The 24,061-nt window shown below is 35.2% G+C and overlaps 1 protein-coding gene across 3 annotated transcripts in view; it reads right to left on the bottom strand.

The window, feature by feature from the left end:
* Positions 1–24,061, bottom strand: part of Dis3l2 (Dis3 like 3'-5' exoribonuclease 2) — a 592,606-nt gene that overhangs the window by 110,475 nt on the left and 458,070 nt on the right. For all 3 annotated transcript variants that reach the window (XM_090392002.1, XM_090392000.1, XM_090392001.1), the window contains exon 17: positions 15,314–15,461. In XM_090392002.1, the coding sequence (XP_090248128.1) occupies positions 15,314–15,461 (148 nt within the window). The remainder of the gene's footprint in view (positions 1–15,313; positions 15,462–24,061) is intronic.

Below are 24,061 nucleotides of genomic sequence, written 5' to 3'. Positions count from 1 at the left end.
TATAAACTAATGGTTCCATCATTTCTTCAAAGTCACCACCTGGATGATATACTCTTGCAAAGTGCTCGCTCAGTAATTCCACTATATCGACTGATTCAGTGACCTCCCTGCCATCGGCATTCCTTAAAATCATTCTGCCGTGTACAGTTTTTCTTTTACTTGCAGCTTATTGAAAGAACTGTTTGGGATTCTCTTTAGCTTGTGTGGCTAATTTCCTTTCTTTTCATCATCTGCAAGTAAAAGAAAAACTGTACAGTTTTTGTTTTACTTGCAGCTTATTGAAAGAACTGTTTGGGATTCTCTTTGGCTTGCGTGGCTAATTTCCTTTCATAATCCACTTTTGCTTTTCTTATTACACTCCTTACCCTTCTGGCCTGTGCTTTATACTGTTCATGTGCTTGCAGGTAACCATTCTCCTTAAATTCCCTCCACAGTTGTTTCTTTTTTTGCAACTTAAGTTTAATGGTGTTATTCAGCCATTTAACCCCTACTTGATTTACTATTTGGACTCTAGGTATACAGTCAGCCATAACCTCCTGCAAATGCTCCTTGACCACTTCCCATGCCCCATCAACATCCAGCCCTTGCAGTTTTACATGACACAGCACTGAACCAAGCAATCTCGACACAGCACTGAACTAAGCTTGTCATACTTGCCAGCACGGTAATTCCACATGTACCCTGTCTTAATCGAAAATTTCACACATTTAGCTACCTCCCAGGTCAAGATCCTATGATCACTCTCACCAATAGGTGGCAATACGGTCATATTCATTACAGTCAACTTCTCAGATGCTATTACTAGGTCAAGCACTCTCGAACCCTTAGTATTTTCCATTACATGCTGTCTCAGATAGTTATACCTTAGTAACTGAATGAAATCCAGTTCCTTCCTCACATGTGTCCTCTCCTCCTTCCAATCAATGTTACCATAGTTGAAATCCCACATAATAATTACTCTCCTTCCACTCATTTAATCAATTTGTCTATGCATACTATTTCCACCATCTATTCCATCACCTGGTCTATAGCAGCACCCAACTGTACATTTTGTTCCGTTAGTCTCAATCTCACACCAAATAGCCTCAAATGAACTCTTTTCAGTGTCCTGCAATACAACTTCTATTCTCCTTGGCTGCAGTTCATCAGCTATCATCAATAACACTCCCCCCCCCCCATTTTATTCTCTCTGTCCCTCCTGAACACACTATACCCTACACATTTTATCCCACTAACTATATCATCTTCTGTCAGCCATGTTTCACTAATGCCAATAACCTGTGGCCAGGAAGAGCCAACAAGGCCAAAAATTCTTCCTTCTTGTTCCTAATACTCCTAGCATTAATATACATGAAGTGCAGAGGTCCATTTATCTCACCCCTATCTTGAGCGTTATACTAATTATCCCATTCTGATTTCTTATCCTTCATACTGGCTCAGACACATTATATACATTCTCACACTCAACTACCTCGCTGATGTCTGCATATCCACTTCCTCCACTCCTTAATAGTTCTAATTTCCCTGATTTTGCACATCCACTCTCACTTCACTCAGTAACACTTTTTCCAGTCTTCGCACACCAAATCCATTCAAATGTAAGCCATCCATCTCGTACAAATCCTTTCGCCCACCAAACTCACTCCACACCACACCATCTGCATAACCTGCGCATAAAGTCATTTGCAATTATGGCCCTCCTTCTAAACTCTTCTCTGTCATACCGCGGCAACAGACTCACTATCCTAACTCTGTCACTCTTTTCTTTCGCTACCTCTAATAATTCTTTGAAGTTCTCTCTCACATCAAATTTATTTCCTTTCAAATCATTCGTTCTCGCTACGACTATCATTTCTTTAACCCTCTGCTTTTGCGCTCTAATACTCTCACTTGCATCCTTAATTTTAGCACACGGTAGGTACGATTTAGTCAAACTCTCATTTATCACACCTCTTACTAACAAGTCACCATACAACACTCTTTCCTTCATTTCTGAAACACTCCCAATCATACACTTATTTTCCCTTTTATATACTTGCTTATTTCCGTTAGCCAAGGCGCTCGATAAAGAGTTTTGCAGATGCTCCAACTACCGCTTCGCTCCGTATTACTCCGTGTAACTGTGCGATCTCACTCATTACAGCTAATTTCTCATTTTTTTTTTTATCATTCAAACCATTTTTCTATATATACAAGTAGTCAACTCATGAAGTTACTTCAAGCACAAACTTCATTTGCTTATACTTGGATAAAGGATTAAACTACGAATATAATTTCTTGGCAACTTTAATTTATAGAATAACCAATGGTTATACTATGGATGGTTCTTTTCTCTGCCCAAGGAACTTGAAGCAGCCTTCTGTAGGCCCACCATTCAAAAGTATTGATCTTTTTAATTGCCTTGTTCAGTGTCCAAGACTCTGAGCCATAGAGAAGACCAAGGATCTCACTAGACCAGTCTGATCATTGTGTTGATTGATACTTACCTGTTCTTCCAGATATTGGTGAGCTAATTTACTGCAGATCTTCCATTACATTGTAATCCATCTTCTTACTTCTCCTATATAACTCCTGTTGGCAGAGCAATGAGCCCAAACAGCTAAACTCACTGTAATCTATGTTAGTAAGCAATTCTCAATTATTTCCGTTATGATTCCTATCTAGGATCATCAGTTTCATTGTAATGACATTGATCTTGAGTTCATATGTTAAGCTATGCCATCCTATTCTTTCAAGGAGTTCATGTCCTTTTCATTTTCTGCTATTAGTACTATCTCATGCCTATATTCTGGCCATCCAGAGATCACTGGCCAGATGACTGTAGTACTTCAATCCCTGTTCTGTTCTTTATCATTTCAGTATAAATTCCATTCATTATCATCACAAACCATGGGTTCACTGCCCATTGGTGTTTGATGCCTCCTTCACTATCTTCTTCCACCTTTCTTTGTCCAGTGCATAGTGTCGCAGCTTCTATAAATCCATTCCACACCAGTCCTTTATGTCGTCTATCCATTCTTTGTATGGTCTACCTCTTCTGTTCACACCATCCGTAATATCAAACATGAATGTCTTTATCTTCCGGTCCTCACTCATTCTGCAAATGTGTCCAAATAATTGCAGCTTCCATTGTATAATCTCCTGCATTTGATTCTCCTTTGGTTGTATCTTCCGATAGAGCTCTTCATTTGTGATTTTTGGTACCCATCCTATCCTTATAATCTTCTTGTAACAAGTTCTTTCAAATGCCAAAATTCTTTTTCTTGATTCCATATTTATTACCCATTTTCAGATCTATACAGTACACTATTAAAGATGCATGTTTCCAGTACTCTTAGTTTTATTTCAGGCTGAATCACTTTACTTTTCCAGATGTTATCCATGGCATTCAGATTTGTTCTTTCCTTTGCAAGCCTGATCTTTATTTCTTATTTACAGTCCAAATCATATGTCATTTTACTTCCCAAATACGTGAATTGTTCTACATTTTCTATATCAGTTCCATCCATTTGTATCTTTTGTTTCATGTTCTTCTCACCAAATACCATTGTCTTTGTTTTTCCAAGTTCATAACGTCCAAATCTCTTCCCTTCCTCATTTAACAGTTTCAATGTTTTTTTGTAGTTCTCTTTCGTCTTCTTCAATAATAATAATGTCATCTGCAAATCTCAGATTGTCAATTCTCATCCCATGTACTGATATTCCTTTTGCATCTTCCTTCATTTTATCCATTGCTCTTTCTAAATGTGCAATGAAAATGCTTGGTGATATTGGGTCCTCCTGTCTAGTACTTCTGCTTGTTCTAAACCATTTCTCCAAATCATCACCTACTCTAACTGCTTCAACCGCATTCTTATAAACATCTTTTAATACAGCTATTAGTTTTCTATCAATTCCATAGAATTCTAGCACTGCTAATGTCACTTTCTGGTCGATACTGTCAAATGCCTTCTGAAAATGAACAAAGATGATATTGACAGAAAGGTTCTCAATCTTTCTGTCAATATCATCATCACCTTACCAAGGTGACTTGTCAAAGCAATTGTTCTACAATTTTTACATTCTAGCTTATTTCCTTTCTTGTATAATGTCACTAATATCGATTTCACCCACTCTAGCATTTTCCCTTTTTTTCATACCATATTACATAGCTGGTGAATTTCTGTAACTATACTTTTGCCACCACATTTAATCATTTCTCCAGTGATGTTATCATTACCAGGACTCTTGTTGTGTTTTAACTGTCCTATAGCTTTTTCTACCTCTCCTCTTAAAATGCCCATATCATATTCATTACCTGGTGGTGATGATATCTGCTTCAATTCTTCAATCAGTTTCCCAATGCTATCTAAATCTATTTTTTTTTTCCATATAACTCATTACAGTATCTTGTCCACTGCTGTACAATTTTATCTTTATTCATCAATACTTTTCCTTTTTCATTTAATTGTGGTCTGTTTTGGTTGCCACCTTCTTTAATGGTTCTAATAATTTTGTACACCTCACTAATTTTATGCTCTCCATAGTGCTGTTCTATATTATTGCATTGAGCTTCTAACCATTTCATCTCATCCATTCTACCTGCTTTTTTTTCACCTCATTACACTCTCTTCTATATTCTCCTCTGTTCTGATGTATCCCTTCTCATCTTCAACATGCCCATTCTCTCCTGTACTAACTTCAGTGTTTCCTGCCTAATCATCTTGATCTTGTCTTCTTCTGGTATTGTTTTTTTCAACTGCATCTTCTATTGCCTTCATTACTCCTTTCACTCTTAGATTCAATTTTTTCATTTCTGATGGTGAGGTTTATATTTTTTTTAAAATTTCAACTTGATGTTTGCAATCACTAAACTATGATCTCAAATCTATATCCGCTCCTTGAAAAGTTTGACTGCTGTACTAATGTTATTCATCGTCTTTTAATCGTAATCATGTTCTTGGTTTTTCCCATCATTTGATCGCCACATCCATTTTCTACACTCCTTTTGCTGGAATCTTGTGTTACAGATCATCATTTCATGGTCCACAGCAAATTCTAAAATTTTTTCGCCTCATTCATTTCTTTCTCCAAAACCATATTTTCCCATGATGCTTTCCCAACCATCATTATCTATTCCGACTTTGGCATTCCAATCTCCTTCAATAATTAGTACATCTTGCTTTGGTATTATTTCTATTGTCTCTGTCAGGTCTTTGTAAAATAAGTCAATATCCTCATCTGTGCTGTCAGATGTTGGTGCATATTATCTGGACTATTGATATATTAAATAGTTTTGCTTGAAATCAAGCTGCTATGATTCATTCATTGATTGGTTTGTAGCCTAATGGTGCCTTTCTAGCTTTTCTGTTAAGAAGGAAACCAACTCCTACTTCGCGCTTGGTATCATGCCCTGACCATATGACTTTGCATCCATTTATCTCTCCTGATGATTCCATCACACCTTTGTTGGATCCTTCTTCTTCTTAATCTATACTTTGGATCCGACATGATTACAATTACGATGTTCTTCACTAATTGATAGTTGCTAGTTGGTTTCTAATTCAAATATAGAGAAAATTTATATTTAAAGATTGCACCACTCTATATCTGAATCAGTTCAATAATTGAAGAAAAATCAACCTTCAACTACTTCTCCTTAAAATATATACTGGCCGAGTATATTTGACTTACTTAATTTACCTGCTTTGGTTCGAATATTTTATGAATGGTGTAGTAAAAGAGATTCAGGCAAAATACAACTTTTGATTAACAAAAACAAACATTTAATTTTAAAATCACAAATTTTCCACTTAAGATCAAATCACTAATTAAGATATTATAAACACTTCAGCCTTTCTGATAATACTGTCATACAAACTCAGACAATGGTAAATTTGTTATCTCTAATACAGTCTTCTCACAGTTCCTTAAGTTCCAAATACAATAAAATCACAGTAACGCCTCCTTACAAGCAAACACTTTTAAATTTACACTTCAGTTAATCTTCACAATAGTTACTGTTAACATAAGGAAATTCTAGGATGAAACACACTCACATCTCAGCATAGGAATATTAATGGTTGGAATGTTCTTACCGATAATCTTTTTCCTTCATCAACTTATACATTTACACTTTTTACAACTGTAAGCACTTTAAACAGTAAACGGCACTCATTAAATAAATTCTTCTAAGCAATAACTGAATTAATCATCCGTCACAATACACATAAACAAACGTTGTTGCATAAAGTACTACTGATCACTTATGAAATAAGGCAATACACAATAATCCCTTAATTTAGGTTTTATATGCACAGTTGTTCACTCTTCCAGCATTCAATTAATTCTTTAGGCACTATAATTCTAAGCACAGCTATCGGTATACTTCAACTTTACAGCTCTACTATTCTTTAGTAACTTCGTGCTTTGCTTCAAGGTTCTGTGTGGCCTTGACAGGTCGGCCCTGAAATTATATCTCACTTCAAGTATTGCTAGTCTATTTAGTAGTCACTCAGCTGTCTTCCGTAGCTATAATTGTTATTCTACAACTTATTAGCTAACCATCTCTCGACTAGTAGACTTTATTAGCTGCTTGAATGACTTGCCGACTCGCTATTATCGCACTGTGATTTCCGAATGCCCCGATTCCAACCTAATGCTAATCCCCTCTCTCTCTGTTTCCTTATTAATAATTTCAGCGTTCCTCGCTTTTTATATCAGTTTTTCCCGCCTAAATTCTTCTCATGATCTCTTTAACTAATTCCTTTTCAATAAACCTCATGTGGTGTTCCAAAACGTGCTCGCTCACTTACATACATTTCCATGACAACAAAACAAAATATAATAAAATTGAGCTATTACATAACGTTAAACTTTACAAACAGGAATAAATAGAGAATATTTACATTTCAAATAATGCACAGTTAAATTATCAAATACAAGTTCTTATAATATTAACATAGTAATAATTAAAATAGCTTAATAATATTTAATACAATCTTTTCATTATTAATACATATATCTTGATTAAATAATTAAATATTAGACAAAATTAAGGTAGTTATATGAATATTAAATTATAAACAAGTGATTTACATTAAATAATATTTACAAGTCTAGCCTTTGTGATGGAAGATCATGTTGGATTCTGAATCAAATAATAATTACTCCAATCTCTATATATTCAGAATCCAACAACTTCACCAGTCCTAGTATATCACACCGATATCTCTTCCTTTCCTTGTGATGTAATTCTAGTTTTCCTGACATCCAAAGTATCTGAACATTCCATATTACTACTGATATAATAGTTCTGTTAGTTTTTGTTTCCTTTCCATTAATTGTACAGAAGGTTGTACAGTGGGTGTCCTCCTGCGATGAGTCTTCGGACTCCTTGGAGGTGTCACGAATAATAATAATTCCATTACCTGCTGCTTTTCTAGAGAAGGTGGAACTAGCTTTTTTAATAGCTAGTTCTACCTCCTCTTCAAGGATAGGAGGTTCATTTTTACACATTAGTGACAAACTTCATTATCTAATATAGTTGAATTTTTCTTTAGATTTTCATAGTATTCTTTTCAACTATCTAAAATTTACCTTTTAGTAAAGTGACTATCACCATGTTTCATCTTTAGAGTATGATCTCTGCTTTCTTCTGTCTGTCTTCTTACATGCAATGCTGGAGGTGAACTTGCTGGTCAAGCAATCTATAGGATAATTATTCAACTAGAGCACTAGCACCTTTTCCATTTGAGGGTACAGAAGTAATATGGTTTTTGCAGGCTGGCTCATAGATAGTATGTGGAACTGAACTTGTTTGGTAATGCTGGGAGGCTTTCCAATCAGCTGGCAAACTATTGTACTCCTGAAAGGAGTCTGCACATAGCAACTTGAAAGCAGTACTGTAGAGGCAGCTTGGATTTGAGTGTCTGGGCACTCCTTGTGTAAAATCATGTCCATCATCTATAAATTTTCCACAAATTCCACTATGATGAAAGTCAGTATAATTATGATTTAAACAAAAATTCTCTCACAAAATAAAAAAAACACATAAAAACACAACAAAAAAATGTCCATGTAAAAACCTCCACAAAGTTTTTAACATCAGGCAGCTCTATACAAACATCAACAACACCCAAACCCGGTGTTACACCTGATATCTTAGGAATATAGTATTCTCAGCCATCATGGTATAACATGAAGAATAAATATCATAAATTAAAACCCCTGCATAAAAAAATGAATTATTTAATGGAAAATTTCTTGCATCCAGTAATATGTATAAAACGTAAGGGTTGTTGTTAAAGTAGCTGATAAAGGAAGGAATGTATTAATATTGTAATATGACTTAAAATAAGGAATTCTAACTAAATAAGTAGCTAACAAAGGAAAATATAGATTAATATTGTAATACGATTAAAAATGAGGGAGTTAAGTAAGTAAGTAGAAAGGGGTGAGTCATAAAATACGTTATATGAGAGATTAAGTTATTAAGTAGAATTCATAGAAAAAGTTTGAAAGGGGATTAAGTCAGGCTAGCACAAGAAAAGCAAAGCTATTGCTTAGAGCCGATCCCCGGATTGAAACATTGAGAACAGGCTTGCTGATCAAATGACGTTTGGCGAGAAAACGCCACCCTAATTGGTCGATGATTAAAAAACAAGTAGAAGGAGGAGAAAGGAAGTAAGAAAAGGTGCCGTAAGGGGAGCAGCTATAAAAGGGTTGGTAACCCCCCTGGGAAGGACTCTCTTTTTGGATAGTCGCTTTTGGCCTGGGAGTTTGGTTTTGGTTCCGGTGGAGTTCACGGGGTTTTCCTGAGTGGCGACAGGGGGTGATATCTCCTCGTCACAACGCAGAAACGAAAGTGAGCGGGATTTCGATTCCCGTTTTCCCGAGTAGGAAGCAAAGGAAAAATTGCCATAGAGTCCTAGAAAAGGAGGGATCTTCTTCATTTCGAAGCTAGCGATAACTATGCAAAGCAGAAAGCTGTAAAGAGATCGATGTCCTCGTTGCTGATAGTAGAGCAAATATATGTGTGTTAAAGTATTCCAGAGTTGCGACAAGTTATACCAAGGGTTCGTTTTGAAAAGAATAAAGGCCCATACGAAAAGCTCAAGAAAGGTACTGTAAATCATAACCTATGTTAGCTAGAAATTTGTCTGTGAAAAGTATCATGATTCCAATATAGAACTGTTGAAGTTATACTAGGACTTTAGTATATGATAGAATGTGTTATGTGTAGATTGACTAGTGTTAAAGATTTGTGAATGATTAAGAGTCCTAAGGTATTTTTGCTTGTCTATTATATTGCACAAGATATTTAAATGACATAATTGTGTGTTAGTGCAAATAACGGTAAAACGGAATAGTGTGAATTAAGTAATTACGTATCCTAAGAATTGAATGCCTAATGTAATGTATAAAATAATCGAAATGTCACAAGTATGTGTTAGCAGTGAATGATTTGTTAATCTACTTCAGTATTAATAATCAGATAGTGTGAATTGATCTAATTTGTTCACATCAGGTGAATTTATGAATTAATGTGTATGGCGGCATAATCACAAATAGCCATATTGCTTGTAATGACTTAATGTTAGTCTATAAGTATTTTAGTTTAGTATTTGAATTGTACCATGTTTAGAAACTTAATAAACCTTTTGTTCAATGATAAAAGAGTTGTCTGATATTGCTAATCCAATGCACTGCTTAAAATCATCGTACCTAATCATGTGGGAAATTTAATGTTGAGGAAAGAGATTAAGAGTCACGACTGCAATAATATTAAAATACTAAGAGATATATTCGAGAATGCCTTTCTCCCTATTTATGACAACATAAATGGTGCAGTTGATAACCACTTGAAAATATTGTACTTAGTCACGCGGAAAATTTTAGTTGAGAATCGAGCCAAGTGTCACGACTGCAATAGTTACACTTTCAGATATATTTGAGTTCTTTCTCCTTGTTTATGTATGTAATATCCTAAACTAAATATCCCAAAAGGCGGAGTATAAATACAAATATTAGGGGTACTACGGGGAGCAATGTAAGTTTTGGTAAAATCTCGGGCATAGAAGTTAGAAGAATATAGATAAAAGGAATTTGTAAGATTAGAGTAGAAATCGTAAATTGGGACACAACACCGGTTCAAAACTGAATCACAACTGGTGTACTCTACGAATATAGGTCACCTTAACTTTTCGCATTACATCATGCAAGATGCCTTCCACAGGAAGTGCAGAAATGTACTTTTGCCAGGTCTGATATTCAACACCAAAGAAAAGTTATCAAATTAGATAAACGATCTATACTGGCTTAAGATTTCCTCACAGATTTTGTTGCCTTCATTTGCTACCTTTACTGCTTTTTATTTGTGATGACAACAATGATTATTTATTGCTGAAGGTTGACCACATACAGTCTAATTACCTAAACAGTGAGATAATCTTCCTCAGAGATTTCAACACCCCCCCCCCTTCTCTTAACTTCACAGACCAAGCTGGGAAGGGAAGCTGAATTGTTGGCTATCAGTAATTCTAATGCAAATTGTTTACTTAAGTATCAAAATACCAGATAATCCTGATCATTCTCCCAATACTCTATACCAGGGGTGGCAAAGTGGTCGATATCAACCCCTGGGGATCGATGTGGCTATCCAAGGGATCAATAAAAACAATTTTGAGTAACACCTAGTAAACATGCAAAGCCAACTGGCTGATCGGCTGAGCCAATGAGGGAGAAGCACACACTCTCCCTGATGAAGACATCTAGAACAGAGACAATCAGGGCTAGTGCACATTTATCGCTCATAGCTATCAGAGTGGTGTTCAGTGATCTGATAACCTCAAATTTACGATGTATTTTTTTAAAGTTATAGTGCCCATAATGGTGGCCCCCTGATAGTATTTGAAGAGTATTTAATATTTGGATTTATACCATTATTTACCAATGAAACAATGCCTATTATTTCTTATTATTTATATTATCTATTATATATTTCTTATCAAGAAGCAGTAATGAAGTAAAAGGATGAAGGAATTATTTTTAAATTGAGAAATTTATTATTGTTAACATTTATGTAACATGATGGGATCGATGAGGGATCAAGGATTCCATGAAGGGAGTCAATGGTCAAAAACGTTTGTTGATCCCTGCTCCACACCTTTTCTTAACCAGCTTTCCATCCAAAATATATTGCTGATGCAAATATATTCTCCTCTTGGCAACTCTGAGTATGATCTTGTCCATGTTTCTATCTCTAGAGATAACTCTTCTCCCAACGAATCTCAGCCTTGTATTATATGGTACTACAATGCTATTTTTTCAGTCTAATTATTGCTTCCTCTCACTTGACCTAAGCATTTGTTCTAATCTAAAATTTCCTTTCTTTGAACTGAAATCATTTTTGCTGGGATGAGTGCCTTTATTCTCCACTTCACTCAACTGCAAATATCTTCATACCATTTACACAAACTACCTGGAATAAGACTCCTTTGATCTTCTTCCAGAAGGACATCAAAAAAATACTCAATAGTCTTGGTACTAATTAAGTCCTCTGGTCCAGATGGTATACTTCCTCCAGTTTTGCTATGGGCTTGTGCTCCAGAACTAATACCTATCCTGTATTGTTTTTACAAGCTGTCATACTTCAAACAATCCACAGCATGGAAACAGCATTATTCTCTCCATGAGTGGCATCCTCAACCTGGTTTTGGTTTATGTGTAAACTATTTATTATAATCTATGTAAGAATCTTGTCAGCTGTGTTTAAGAAATTGGGTTATGGGGATTTGCAATTTTGATATATGGCTTATAGTAGCCACAAAATTAGGAAAGCACTGAACCTATTTGAATTCTACCATACTGTTATTTTTTTTTCTTACTATACTTTTTTTTTTTTTTTTACGCCAGACATAAACACTGCAATAGAAATTAGAATAAAAGTAAATAAATACGAATGCCACTTATGTTAATTTATTATTTATTTATTCAGAATTTTTGGCTATGTTTCCTGGCCATTATCAATATGGTAGAAAAGAGATAAACACAAAAAAGAACAACAATTAAACTGCAAGTGCATGACAATATATATGCTATCAGCGACAGGAGGATAACTCCATCTACATTATTAGAATTCAATAAAAAAAAATTTAATTTCAATAATTCATTAATTACAATTTTTATAAAACATAACAAAGGAGTATTGTTTAGGATAACTTCCCAAAATCAAGAAAGTTTGAGGCAATTGTTTTTGTTGAGATTAGGATTGTAAATGTGTGATTTGCAGCTTTCTTCATATAATCTTTCCAGAAGAAAGTAATTTTTGCATAGAATTTCAGTATATTTCATTGAATTCCATGGTTAGTAGATAAGGTATTGCTAGCTAAACCAGATTTAACAGACTCTTGAAGAAAATATACCCTTGATGTTCCTCGAGATGAATCTGAGCAGAACAACCAGTCTGTCCATAATAAAACACAGGCCATAAGAAGAAGGGATTCTGTAAACTCCAGGATAAGAGAGAGAGAGAGAGGAAAATATTTGTCTTTTAAAGAGATGAAGATATTTAGTTTACAAACTGGATGGAAAAAGACTTGTAGGTCAATCTGACACAGAACTCTTGCAGTTTTCTCTGATAGTCCTTTAACACATGGAAGAGAAATTTTAGAATACTTCTTCTGAGGACTGAAGATGAAAGTTAAGATGATTATTATTATTAATTACTTCATCAATTGTTTTGGCATTATAACCATTGGAGATAAAGTAGCTCTGATAACAGACAGTTCATTAATATTCGTCGAACCAATTTTTTCAGCTCTGTCAACCATACCATATTTCTGATAGGGGATGATGATGTGAAGCAGCAATAATACGAGGGTGGTGTGAAAAGTTCTTGGCCTAACAATGAAAAAACGAATTTATAATTTCAAAATTATTCTTATTTTTCAACATAATCTTCCTTAAGACTAATACATTTATTCCAGCGATGCTCCAGCGCCATTATCCCGTCCCTGTAGTGGTTCTCAGTAAGATCTGCAAACTACCCCTATACAGCTGCAATCAAATCAAAGAAAAACGCTGACCAGCGAGGAAGAGTTTTAGTTTGGGGAAGAGATAGAAGTCAGAGGGAGCCAAATCTGGGGAATAGGGTGGATGTTCTAACAATTCATAGTGCAGATCCCTTAATTTTCTCATTGCCAAAACACCTTTGTTGGCAGGTGCATTGTCCTGATGAAAGATGATTTTTTTCTTCTGCAGACAGGGTCTTTTCTCACAATTTTTTTTTGTCTAGTCTGGTCAAAAGATCGGAATAATATTCCCCAGTTACTGTTTTATCTTTTTCAAGATAATTAATAAACAAAATGCCTTTACATCCCAAAACACCAATGCCATGTCCTTTTCTGCTCATGGAACTGACTTTGTCTTCTTTGGCGCTGAACAATCGGCTTCTGTCCACTGTTTTGACTGCTGTTAGGATTCTGGAATGTAATGGTGGATCCAAGTCTCATTCATAGTAATAAATCAATGCATAAAATCAGTTTTATTCTTGTTAAAACACTCCAAGCACTGTTCAGAGGTTTTCATGCGAGTGTGTTTTTGATCTGCCGTGAGGAAGCGCGGCACCCACCTTGCACAAAGCTTTTTCATTTGCAATTCTTCATTCAAAATATATCCTACCCATTCTTTTGAAATGCCTATAGTCTTAGCAGTTTCATACATTTTGACTTGCCGGTCATCCAATACCATATTGTGCATTTGATGAATGATTTCTGGTGGTGTTACTTTTTGGATATCCTTCATGTGGATCATCTTCAAGGCTGATATGGCCATGTTTAAACTCGGCAGCCCATTTCTTAATTGTCAAAAATGAAGGAGAAGAGTGCCCATAAATTTTATGAACTTCGAATGAATTTCTTTTGGCATTAAACCTTCTTTTACAAAAAATTTTATAACCGCATGATACTCAATTTTATCCATTTCAAGGAATACAAACAACACTTTTGCTCCAGACAGCTACATAAAAAAAACTACTTGATAGAATGACTTGCAAATTCAAATGGATGCTTGCGACAGATGTACTTAGAAAAAAAAACATCTTGTCAATAATGTTGCCATCCATATACGGTCGAGGCTGAGAACTTTTCAGACCACCCTCGTATATTTGCCAGTATGAATTGGTTTTCTGTTTCCAGAGAATTTCAGACTGCCATTCAGTTGATGCAGAATGAGAACATCCAGACTAGAAAGACAGTTATCTTCTACTTAGAGAGTAAAATTTAATTCTTCAGTTTAAATGGAGATCAGACAAAGAAGAGCTCTATACAGGAAAAACATCATTAACATATGTGTACAAAATGGATAGCTTAGGTGAAAACGATGTTGAGAATATGTTGTCCAAATGTTCCATAAAATAACTGACTAGAAGAGAGGAAATGGGAGATCCCACAGCTGTTCTTTCTATCTGCTTATACAATTATTTGTTTTTGACAACCAAAGGGCTCTGAATAAATTTGAAATTAATGAAAAACAGAGCCAGAAGGCTTCACTTCGGCAATGCAAAATTATTCAAATTAAGTGGATATTGAATCCAACATTATTTCAAAGCCGAATAGAGAAATTACAAGAGTTTCATGCCGAATATAGAAACCATAAAATTTCGGCAGATCCAAGCGTAAGCAAACTTTCATGACAGGGGCAAAACTCGTAGTAATGGTGGGGTAAGTTCTAATCACTATCCTTAATATTTCCCATGATGTAAAACACATCTCCTAGCAGACATGTATGATGTTATACATTATGGGAGGGGGGGAGGGGTTACCTACCCAGAATTCTGAAATTAAAATTAAATTTCATTTTTATTTTATTCCTTGAATTCTAATAATATAGATGGAGTTATCTTCCTACAGTTGACAGCACATATATCGTCATATGCTTGCAGTTTTATTGTTCTTTTTTTGTGTGTTTATTTCTTTTCTACTGCACTGATAATGCATTTATATGTAAACAATCAATTAACAACAAATAACACACTTTTAAATGCACGCTAAATGGCATATAACAGATTTTTTCAAACATGAAAAAAGAATAAATAGGTATATAATAAGTATACATAAATAGGTATACTTATCAAAATAGGTATATCAAACACATATTAATAAAAATAAGTTGCAAATATGACTCTTTTAATGTCATAGAAAAAAGGTGATGTAAATAGTTTCATTAAGAGATTCTGAATAATTATTTAATGAAAGAGAAAAATAAAAATGATATGCAACTGATTTCAGTTCACAAAAAAGCCTTTTAAAAATAAATAAAATAAAACCATTACCTAATGAAGCTGCTAGCAAACGATGCACTACAACATCTGGATAACGACGTATCGGAGATGTAAAGTGAGTATATAAAGGCACATTTAAAGCATAGTGGTGATAATCACATGGATTCTGTACAATTCCAGAACAAAAGTACTGAGCCAGCTGTAATGAAATTAATGTTTGATGTTACTGGAAATTACACACTTTTAATTTATTAACTTCAATAAGAATAAGATAGAATATATATGTTCATAACTGTTGGAATTTTTATTATACAATAAAACCCGTGGAGAATTCATGACTACATAAACACACATAATAACCACAGTAATAAGTTTTAATAAGTAAATATTTCATCCTAAAGTATCTTAGGACATGGTCAGTACAGTTAATTCAACAATACTAGGAATAACATACAGTTAGGGCACATGATTACAATGGAATCCCAATATGCATGCAGTAGCGTGCTACTGAATTAAATTAAAATATATCTGGAGGGAAAAAAAATTACATTAAAATAAGATAACATATATAAAAATTATTTTACACAATTTTGTATGACAATTTCCCATACTTTAGGAATAGCAAGGACGTCATTATGATTTAGATTTGGTCTGTGAAGTAAGGCTTCAGCACTTTCTTTATATAAACATTCATGTTTATATAAAGATCTATGTAGAAGTTTGGTCTTTTCCCAATGGATCCTATGGTTTGGGTTTTCAACTCCGTGTTGAGTGAGGCCAGATTTCTGCAGTTTGATAAGACGGATATGGTCTTGATGTTCCAAAATGAGTTTATGAACAGATCTAGAGAGTTTGTCTTTAGGAGAAGGTAACAAGTTATAGATCTGGTTGATGGGTTTGTAGGTAGTAACAAGATTGTATTTCTTCATAATTTTTGAAAGACGTTCAGAGATGCCTTTGACATAAAGTATGGGAATCCTATGGGCTTGTTCTTGTGTAGGTTGATGTGTGGGGAAGAGATTGATGATATTTTGAGTTGTTTTAGGATTGTATCCATTTAGTATGGCTGTTTTTTTGATTATTTCCAATTCTTGGTTTAGAGATTCTTCAGAGGAGCAGAATCTGTGTGCTCTGGTTACTAATGATTTAATGATGCCAAATTTTTTAGATGGATGATGAGCAGAAGAATTGTGAATGTAGCGACCTGAAAATGTCAGCTTGCGATAGACAGAAGTGGAGATGGAACAATCTTCTTTTCTTTGGATATGTAAATCCAGAAAGGAGATACCCTGTGGAGATTCTTTTTCTAGAGTAAATTTGATGCGAGGATGAAGGAGGTTTATTTTATCTAGAAACAGATGAAGTTCTTGTTCGAAATGACCCCAGACAGCAAAGACGTCATCGACATATCGTAGCCAAATTTTTAATTTGGGTTTAAACGTGAACATTTTTTCTTCAAGGTATTCTAGAAACAGGTTTGCTAAATTTGGTGATAAGGGAGACCCCATTGCTGTTCCTTCCTCTTGCTTGTAAATTTTTTCTTTCCAAGTGAAGTAACCGGCTGTAATAACAAATTTGAACAATTCAACAATATCAGATGGAAATTTTTGAGTTAACAAGTCTACTGTTTCCTTATGGGGAATATTAATGAAGAGGGAGACAATGTCGAAGCTAATTAGCATGTCAGTTTCCAACAGATGAATGTCTTTTATTTTTGCATGAAACTCGGTGGAATTTTTAATTGATGAGGCTGAGTGGCCTATGTGAGGACGGAGAAGGTTAGATAAAATCTTCATAACTTTTATGATGGGCTGCTAATAGAATCCACAAATTCTATTAGGTTTACCTAAGCTTCACAAGAATATCCACGATATTCTTGTGAAGCTTAGGTAAACTGTATATTCTAGGAGGTCTAGCATGGTATGTCCAGAGTTTTTTTTATTGTTTCTTCATCTAAGGAAGTGGTTTCATCAAGTAACTTGTTCAGTTTCTTGAGCTGTCTTTTTGTAGGATCATAATCAAGTTTGGCATAAGTATTTCGATCTCGGAGTAGTAAATTCATTTTTCGGTCATATGAATTGGTATCCATAACCACAGTGGTATTTCCCTTGTCGGCTCTGGTGATGATTATGTTTTTATTACGTTTTAAGGAGGTAAGAGCTTTCAATTCTGATGGTGGGATACTGAAGTCTGAAGGTTTGGCATCATAAATTATTTAAAAATCAAAAAATCATCAGTCACTTCCCCACACATCAACCTAGAAAAGAACAAGCCCATAGGATTCCTGTACCTTATGTCAAAGGCATCTCCGAATGTCTTTCAAAAATTATGAAGAAATACAATCTTGCTACTACCTACAAACCCATCAACCAGATCTATAACTTGTTACCTTCTCCTAAAGACAAACTCTCACCTCTGATGCTACCTGTCATGTATAAGGTTCTATGCTCCTGCAAACTGGTTTACTATGGACAGAGAGGTAGATCTGTTTATAAACGCATTTTGGAACATCAAGACCATATCTGTCTTATCAAACTGCAGAAATCTGACCTCGCTCAACACGGAGTTGAAAACCCAAACCATAAGATCCATTGGGAAAAGACCAAACTTCTACATAGATCTTTATATAAACATTCATGTTTATATAAAGAAAGTGCTGAAGCCTTACTTCATAGACCAAATCTAAACCATAATGATGTTCTTGCTATTCCTAGTATGGGAAATTGTCATACAAAATTGTGTAAAATAATTTTTATATACCGTATTTTCCGGTGTATAAGACGCACCCAAGAAATTTAATACAATTTTCTGGAAAAAACCTAAACTTTAAAGTACGATTTTAAAAAAAATGGATAAAATAATAGGTAATTTTTAATGTGTAATAATCATTTTTGTTGAAATGGCAATGCCATTTTGCCAATTTTCTTGCACCCATTTCAAAACTTTGGTCTCTAGTTCTGGCCACTTCGCAATTTTTCCACATTTCCGTGCGCTTTTCATTATGCAAATTGTACAAAATCTCCTTCTGACCATGCCAAATTCTAATAATTTTTTCTGTAGGTGGAGGTCCAAAATGTCTTTCAGCTTCCCTATTCCCGTGTTCTTCCGCATATTTTACAACCTGCAATTTGTAACTTGAAATATATGAATGTCACCTGTTTTTTTACATCACTAAAATCTATGAGGAAATATCAAACTGAACACAAAATATTCAACACGTCAACTCAATACTGATAAACATCGGTAACTGATTACTCGGATAAGATATTATGAAACTTGAATAGGGACTCTCCATTCTTAGCCAATGATGCGCTAGAAGTCACGTGAAGGTTACGCATTAATTTGATTGCACCATTAACCACCTACAAAGATCTTGGAACATAAAAGGGAGTGCATATGACTTTGAAAAGAGGAAACAATCTTTACCTTCATTATATAAGACGCACCCCATTTTTTAAGGTAAAAGAAGTGAGTCTTATACACTGGAAAATACAGCATGTTATCTCATTTTAATGTAAATCCCCCCCCCAGATATATTTTAATTTAATTCTATAACACGCTATTGCACGCATATTGGAATTCCATTGTAATCACGTGCCCTAACTGTATGTTATTCCTTGTATTGTTTGATTTAACTGTACTGACAATGTCTTAAGATACTTAGGATGAAATATTTACTTATTAAAACTTATTACTGTAGTTATTATGTGTGTTTGTTTAGTCATAACTGTTGAAAGCTTTTTAACAATTTTCCTACTGGTAGAGATCAATTATCTAACCTTATTAAGTTCACAACATTTCATTGGTAGATTCATATTAAAGAGAAACTGATAATGAGTTTTCACCCTCTGCTTTCTGATAATGATTTCTCTGAAACAGCCAGCACATCATCATTCACATGGCTTTGTGAAGTATATTTACACTGGTTCAAAGTTAAATCAAGAAAGGGCATACTCAGAATGCAGCTGAAAGTTAAGTCATTTATTCAGATTTTAATTATTAATATTAACTTAATTAGTCCTTTATATTAGAAAAAACTTGAATATTTGTATTAAATTAAATAGCGTAGGTGCAACCCCACCAGGGAGTAGGCATTAGCCAATTCTTCGGGTGGTTCCAAGTCTGGATAAAGGGGGAGGGCTGACATCAGGAATGGCATCCAGTCATAAAAACAGTGCCAAAACCTATATGATGAATCAAGTATTGGACTATTCAAGGACTGCTAGGGCATACCTTGTAGGCAATGCACAGATACATTGCCCTACATCAAGAGTGGGTGCAGCTATAGAAGCTAGCTCCTAAGAGGGTTGCCTCACTGAATGTGGGGAGTATGACTGGTAGAGGAACCGAGAGAGCAGATTTGAATGAAAAGAAGATGAGTGGATATGTTGTGTGCGCATGAAACTAGGTGGCAAGGTAAAAGCAAAAGAACTGGGAGATGGGAAGAAATGGAGTGGGAATTATATTGTGTAAAGAAATGAAAGACTGTGTGGTGGCAGTAATTCATAGAAATAATAGAATTATATGTGTGAAATTAAACTATGATCATATAGTTAATTTGCCCACAGGTTGGATGTATAGATCTTCTACATTCTGGACACAAATCGATGGAGTAATGTAGGGATTTAAAGAAGAGGAACGTGAGATTATTGGGGGTGATCTAAATGAACATGTAGGTAGGAAAAATGAATAGTGTGAGAGAATATAATGGAGGTCATAGGATACAGGAAGCAAATCAGGAAGGATTAAGAATAATAGATTTTGCTGTTGCATTTGAAATGCTCTAGTGAATACTGTCTTCAGCAAGAGGGCAGAACATCTGATCACATGCAAGAGTGGAGGCATAACATCTCAAATTAACTATCTGATGTACAGAAGAACACATGTCAAGAAAGTGAGGAACTGTGGGGTAATTCCTGGAGACCATGTCGCTTCACAACATAGACTACTTTGCATGGACTTGCATCTTAAAAGAGTGAAAACAACAAGAACACAAGGAGTACACAGAATAAGGTGGTTTAAACTAAAGGAGGAAGCAGTAAAGAACAGATTTAAAGAAATGGTACTTAAGGAGATAAAAAGAGATTTCAGTGATATCCAGTAATGGTGACAACACAGTGCAGACACAATCAGGAAATGTGGCAAGGAGATACTGGGAGAAACATCAGGCAAGATAAGAGAAAACTAGAAAAGCTGGGAAGAAAATATACAAACAGCGATACAAAGGAAGAAAGCAGCAAAGAAAGTTTGGGATGCATTCCCCCCCCCTCAGTGTATAAGATGCACCCTGTTTTTCAGACCTATTTTCAAAGAAAAAAAGTGCGTCTTATATGCCGGCAAATACGGTAAGTGACTGTTAAATCATATTTCTTCAGAATTTTTGAAATTGGTTCTGAAATCCCAGAAATATATGGAATTGGATTAAGGAATGTAAGAAGATAACGTCCATTCCTTACATTCCTTAAGAAGCAACAGTCACCTTGTTATCACTAAAGCAGACAAAGTAAAAGTGACAGTAATTATGGATTCTTCAAACTATAGAAGAAAAATTTCTCTTTTTACTTCGAGATCACTCAACACACCAAGAACTTCATCACGATCCCACCAACAGGCAACTGAAGAAATTAAATTTCCTTCTAGATGAGGTGATAAGTTTGGATGCAGACACGATAGAAAGGCAAAAAACACATTTCGCAAGACCTCCTAGATTTTACGGTCTACCTAAAATCCACAAGACAGATATTCCTCTTCGTCCTATAGTGGACTGTACTGATTCACCTACTTATCACATAGCCAAATATTTAGCGAAATTATTGAGATCACATATAGGAAAATCACGCTCTTTTTTGAAAAACTCTTCGGATTTCCTAAAAAAATATCTCATTACAACCTACTGATCTTATGGTGAGCTTCGATATATAATCTTTATATACTAACGTACCTCTCAAAGAGACGTTACAATTATTTGCTGACATCTTCCCACAAGATATTATAAAATTATTTGATTTCACGATGCACTCTGGATATTTCTTGTGTCAAAACAAATTCTACGACCAAGTGGAAGGAATGTCCATGGGAAGTCCATTTTCACCTGCTCTAGCCAACTTTTATTTGGAACATCTAGAAGGCGTCCTGTTTTCATCTATATTCTCTCAACCATCCTTTGGGTGGTTGAGAGAATATAGATGAAAACAGGACATCTTTTCAGTGTGGCCTCATAACAGAGATTCCTTACCTTCCTTTTTAGCCAGAATCAGTTCCTTACATCCTCGTATTAAGTTTACCATGGAGATTGAAAAAGACAACAAGTTATCCTTTTTAGACATTCTCTTCATCCGTTCACCTTCAGATATTCTAAAAACAACAGTTTACAGAAAACCCACTTTCACTAGACGTTATATTCTCAAACAATCTGCTCATCATCCTTACATCACATGAAATTAAATGGCTTCTCTGAAAAAACTACGCAACATCTGTTCGATTCCTACAATCCAATCCAGAACAACAAAGAATCAATACTTCGAGTTCCAATTCCATATATTTCAGGGATTTCAGAACCAATTTCAAGAATTCTGAAGAAATATGATTTAACAGCAACTTATATACCTATTAACAAAATATCCACCACAAAATAATAGTTGAACGTTTATCTAAAGATAAACGTTCAACTATGTCTCTGCCTGGTGTGTATCAAGTTCCTTGTAACTGCAATCTGTCCTACTTTGGACAAACAGAACACTCAATAGAAAAAAGAATTCAAGAACGCCAATCATACATTCTGCATAACAAATCCGATAAGTCTGGATTGGCTCAGCACAGGATAGAGACAAGCCACAACATCCTCTAGTCCAAGACTCGCCTTCTACACAGATGTAGCTATAAATTTGAACACCTATTCAAAGAGAGTGCTGAGGCCTTACTTCAACGCCCTAACTTGAATTGAAATGACTGTATATCCTTATCAAAATTATGGGAAAGTTTAATCAGGATAACACAATGAAATTTTTTTTTATTTTAAATTCCTACGTTAGTCGAATGTTATTTATAAATTAAGATTATTATATGAAATTGTGAATTTAATTTAATCATCACTCTGATGAAATTTTTCCTCTCTTTAATGCTTAGCAATGTAAGCATTTTTGAAAATTATGGAGACAACTACCGTGTTTGAATAAAAACTTTAGTTTAATATAACTAAAATCTACAATTCGACCTTTATGTCAAGGTCATCTTCTGGAGCGTACAAATATACACAAGAAACAAGCTATACTACAATCAAACTGGTTCGTTAAAGACACTGACCAACCGCTACCACAATTGTTGGCCTGACCTCTGGTGGGAAAAAAAAAAAAATTAAAATAAAAAATAAAAAATAATACATCAACGCTAGAGTCCTATTATTTGTGTTGTCTACTATATACATATATTAACATCATTCCAGCCAGTTGGAGTGGAATGGTTTCTAATACTAGCGGATTGGCTAGAGTCCTGACTTATGTTGAATCTTTCATATTAGGTTGGCTGAATGTGTGCCATCCAGATCCTTGGAATTTTCATACCATCTTTGTTATTGATATTTGGGTGGTTTATCAGGATTTCGCAGGATTCCTTAAATTTTCTTTCATACCAGGTTTTTGTGCGGTGTAAGGAGCAGGTGCTTTTCCAGTTGATTTGGTGTAAGGTGTTAAGTGCGTGGTCTGAGAGGCCTGCTTCACCATAATGGTTATATTTGATGTGTCTAATGTGTTCTTTCTTGTATATAGAGATTGTCCGTCCTGTTTCACCAATGTACGGTAAGTTACAGGTGCAGCGGATGCAACAGACTCCAGGATGTGCTAATGGGAGGAGAGGATCCTTAGAGGAGCTGAATATGGTTTTAAGTTTAGTGGGTGGTTTAAAGGTGGCATTGAGGTTATAATGTTGTAGGATTCTGTTGATTTTTTCCGATAGCCCTTTAATGTATGGGATGGCTATGGTTTTACTGTAATCTAGATTCGTTTTTGTTGTGGTTTTATAGAGTATTTTATTGACAGTATTTTTGTTATAGCCATTATTTATGAATGTGTCACTAATGATTTTTAGTTCTTGTTTCAGGGTTTGCTGGTTAGAGCAAATAGTAGTGGCTCTGTTTTTAAGGGTGTTAATGACTCCATATTTTTGTGCTGGGTGGTGGTATGAATTCGCATGTATGTATTGGCTCGTGTGTGTCAGTTTTCGGTAGACCGTGAAGGATAGACTGCCTGAAGGAAGACGTGTAACTAGTGTGTCTAGGAACGGAAGCGAATTTTGGTTTTCGATTTCGATGGTAAATTGTATGTGTTCGTGTTGTTTGTTTAGGTGGCTGAGGAATGTGTTTAACGTTTGTCGCCCATGCGGCCAGATCGCGAACACGTCGTCGACGTATTTGAGCTAGACTGTCGGTCGTAGCGTGGCGGAATCAAGAGCCCTTTGCTCAAAGGTTTCCATGTAGAAGTTAGCGATTGGGGAGATAATGGTGAGCCCATGGCTGTACCTTCCTTTTGTAGGTAGAATTTGTTTTGCCACACGAAGTAACCGGACTTAAGTACGTGGGCAAAGAGGGCCGTAATGTCAGGTGGAAATTTGTTCTGTAGAAACAACAATGAACAACAAACAAGGGAGACATGGAGCGACCAACCACCGACAGGCAACAACCATGTGATTAACCTATCAAGCCACATCCTGAACAACGGCAAACTTACGCTACTGAATAAAGGACTGAACTACGCAATAGCACCGAAAAAGGTAAACAAATTGGATTTTATCTACCACATTGAAAGA

The sequence above is a fragment of the Typopeltis vanoorti genome, chromosome 4 (assembly GCF_054136105.1).
Source record: "Typopeltis vanoorti isolate ZY-2024b chromosome 4, IOZ_Tvanoo_1.0, whole genome shotgun sequence".
Lineage (NCBI taxonomy): Eukaryota > Metazoa > Arthropoda > Arachnida > Uropygi > Thelyphonidae > Typopeltis > Typopeltis vanoorti.
Note: the sequence above shows the minus strand (reverse complement) of the source record. Positions and strands in the feature narration are given on the sequence as shown.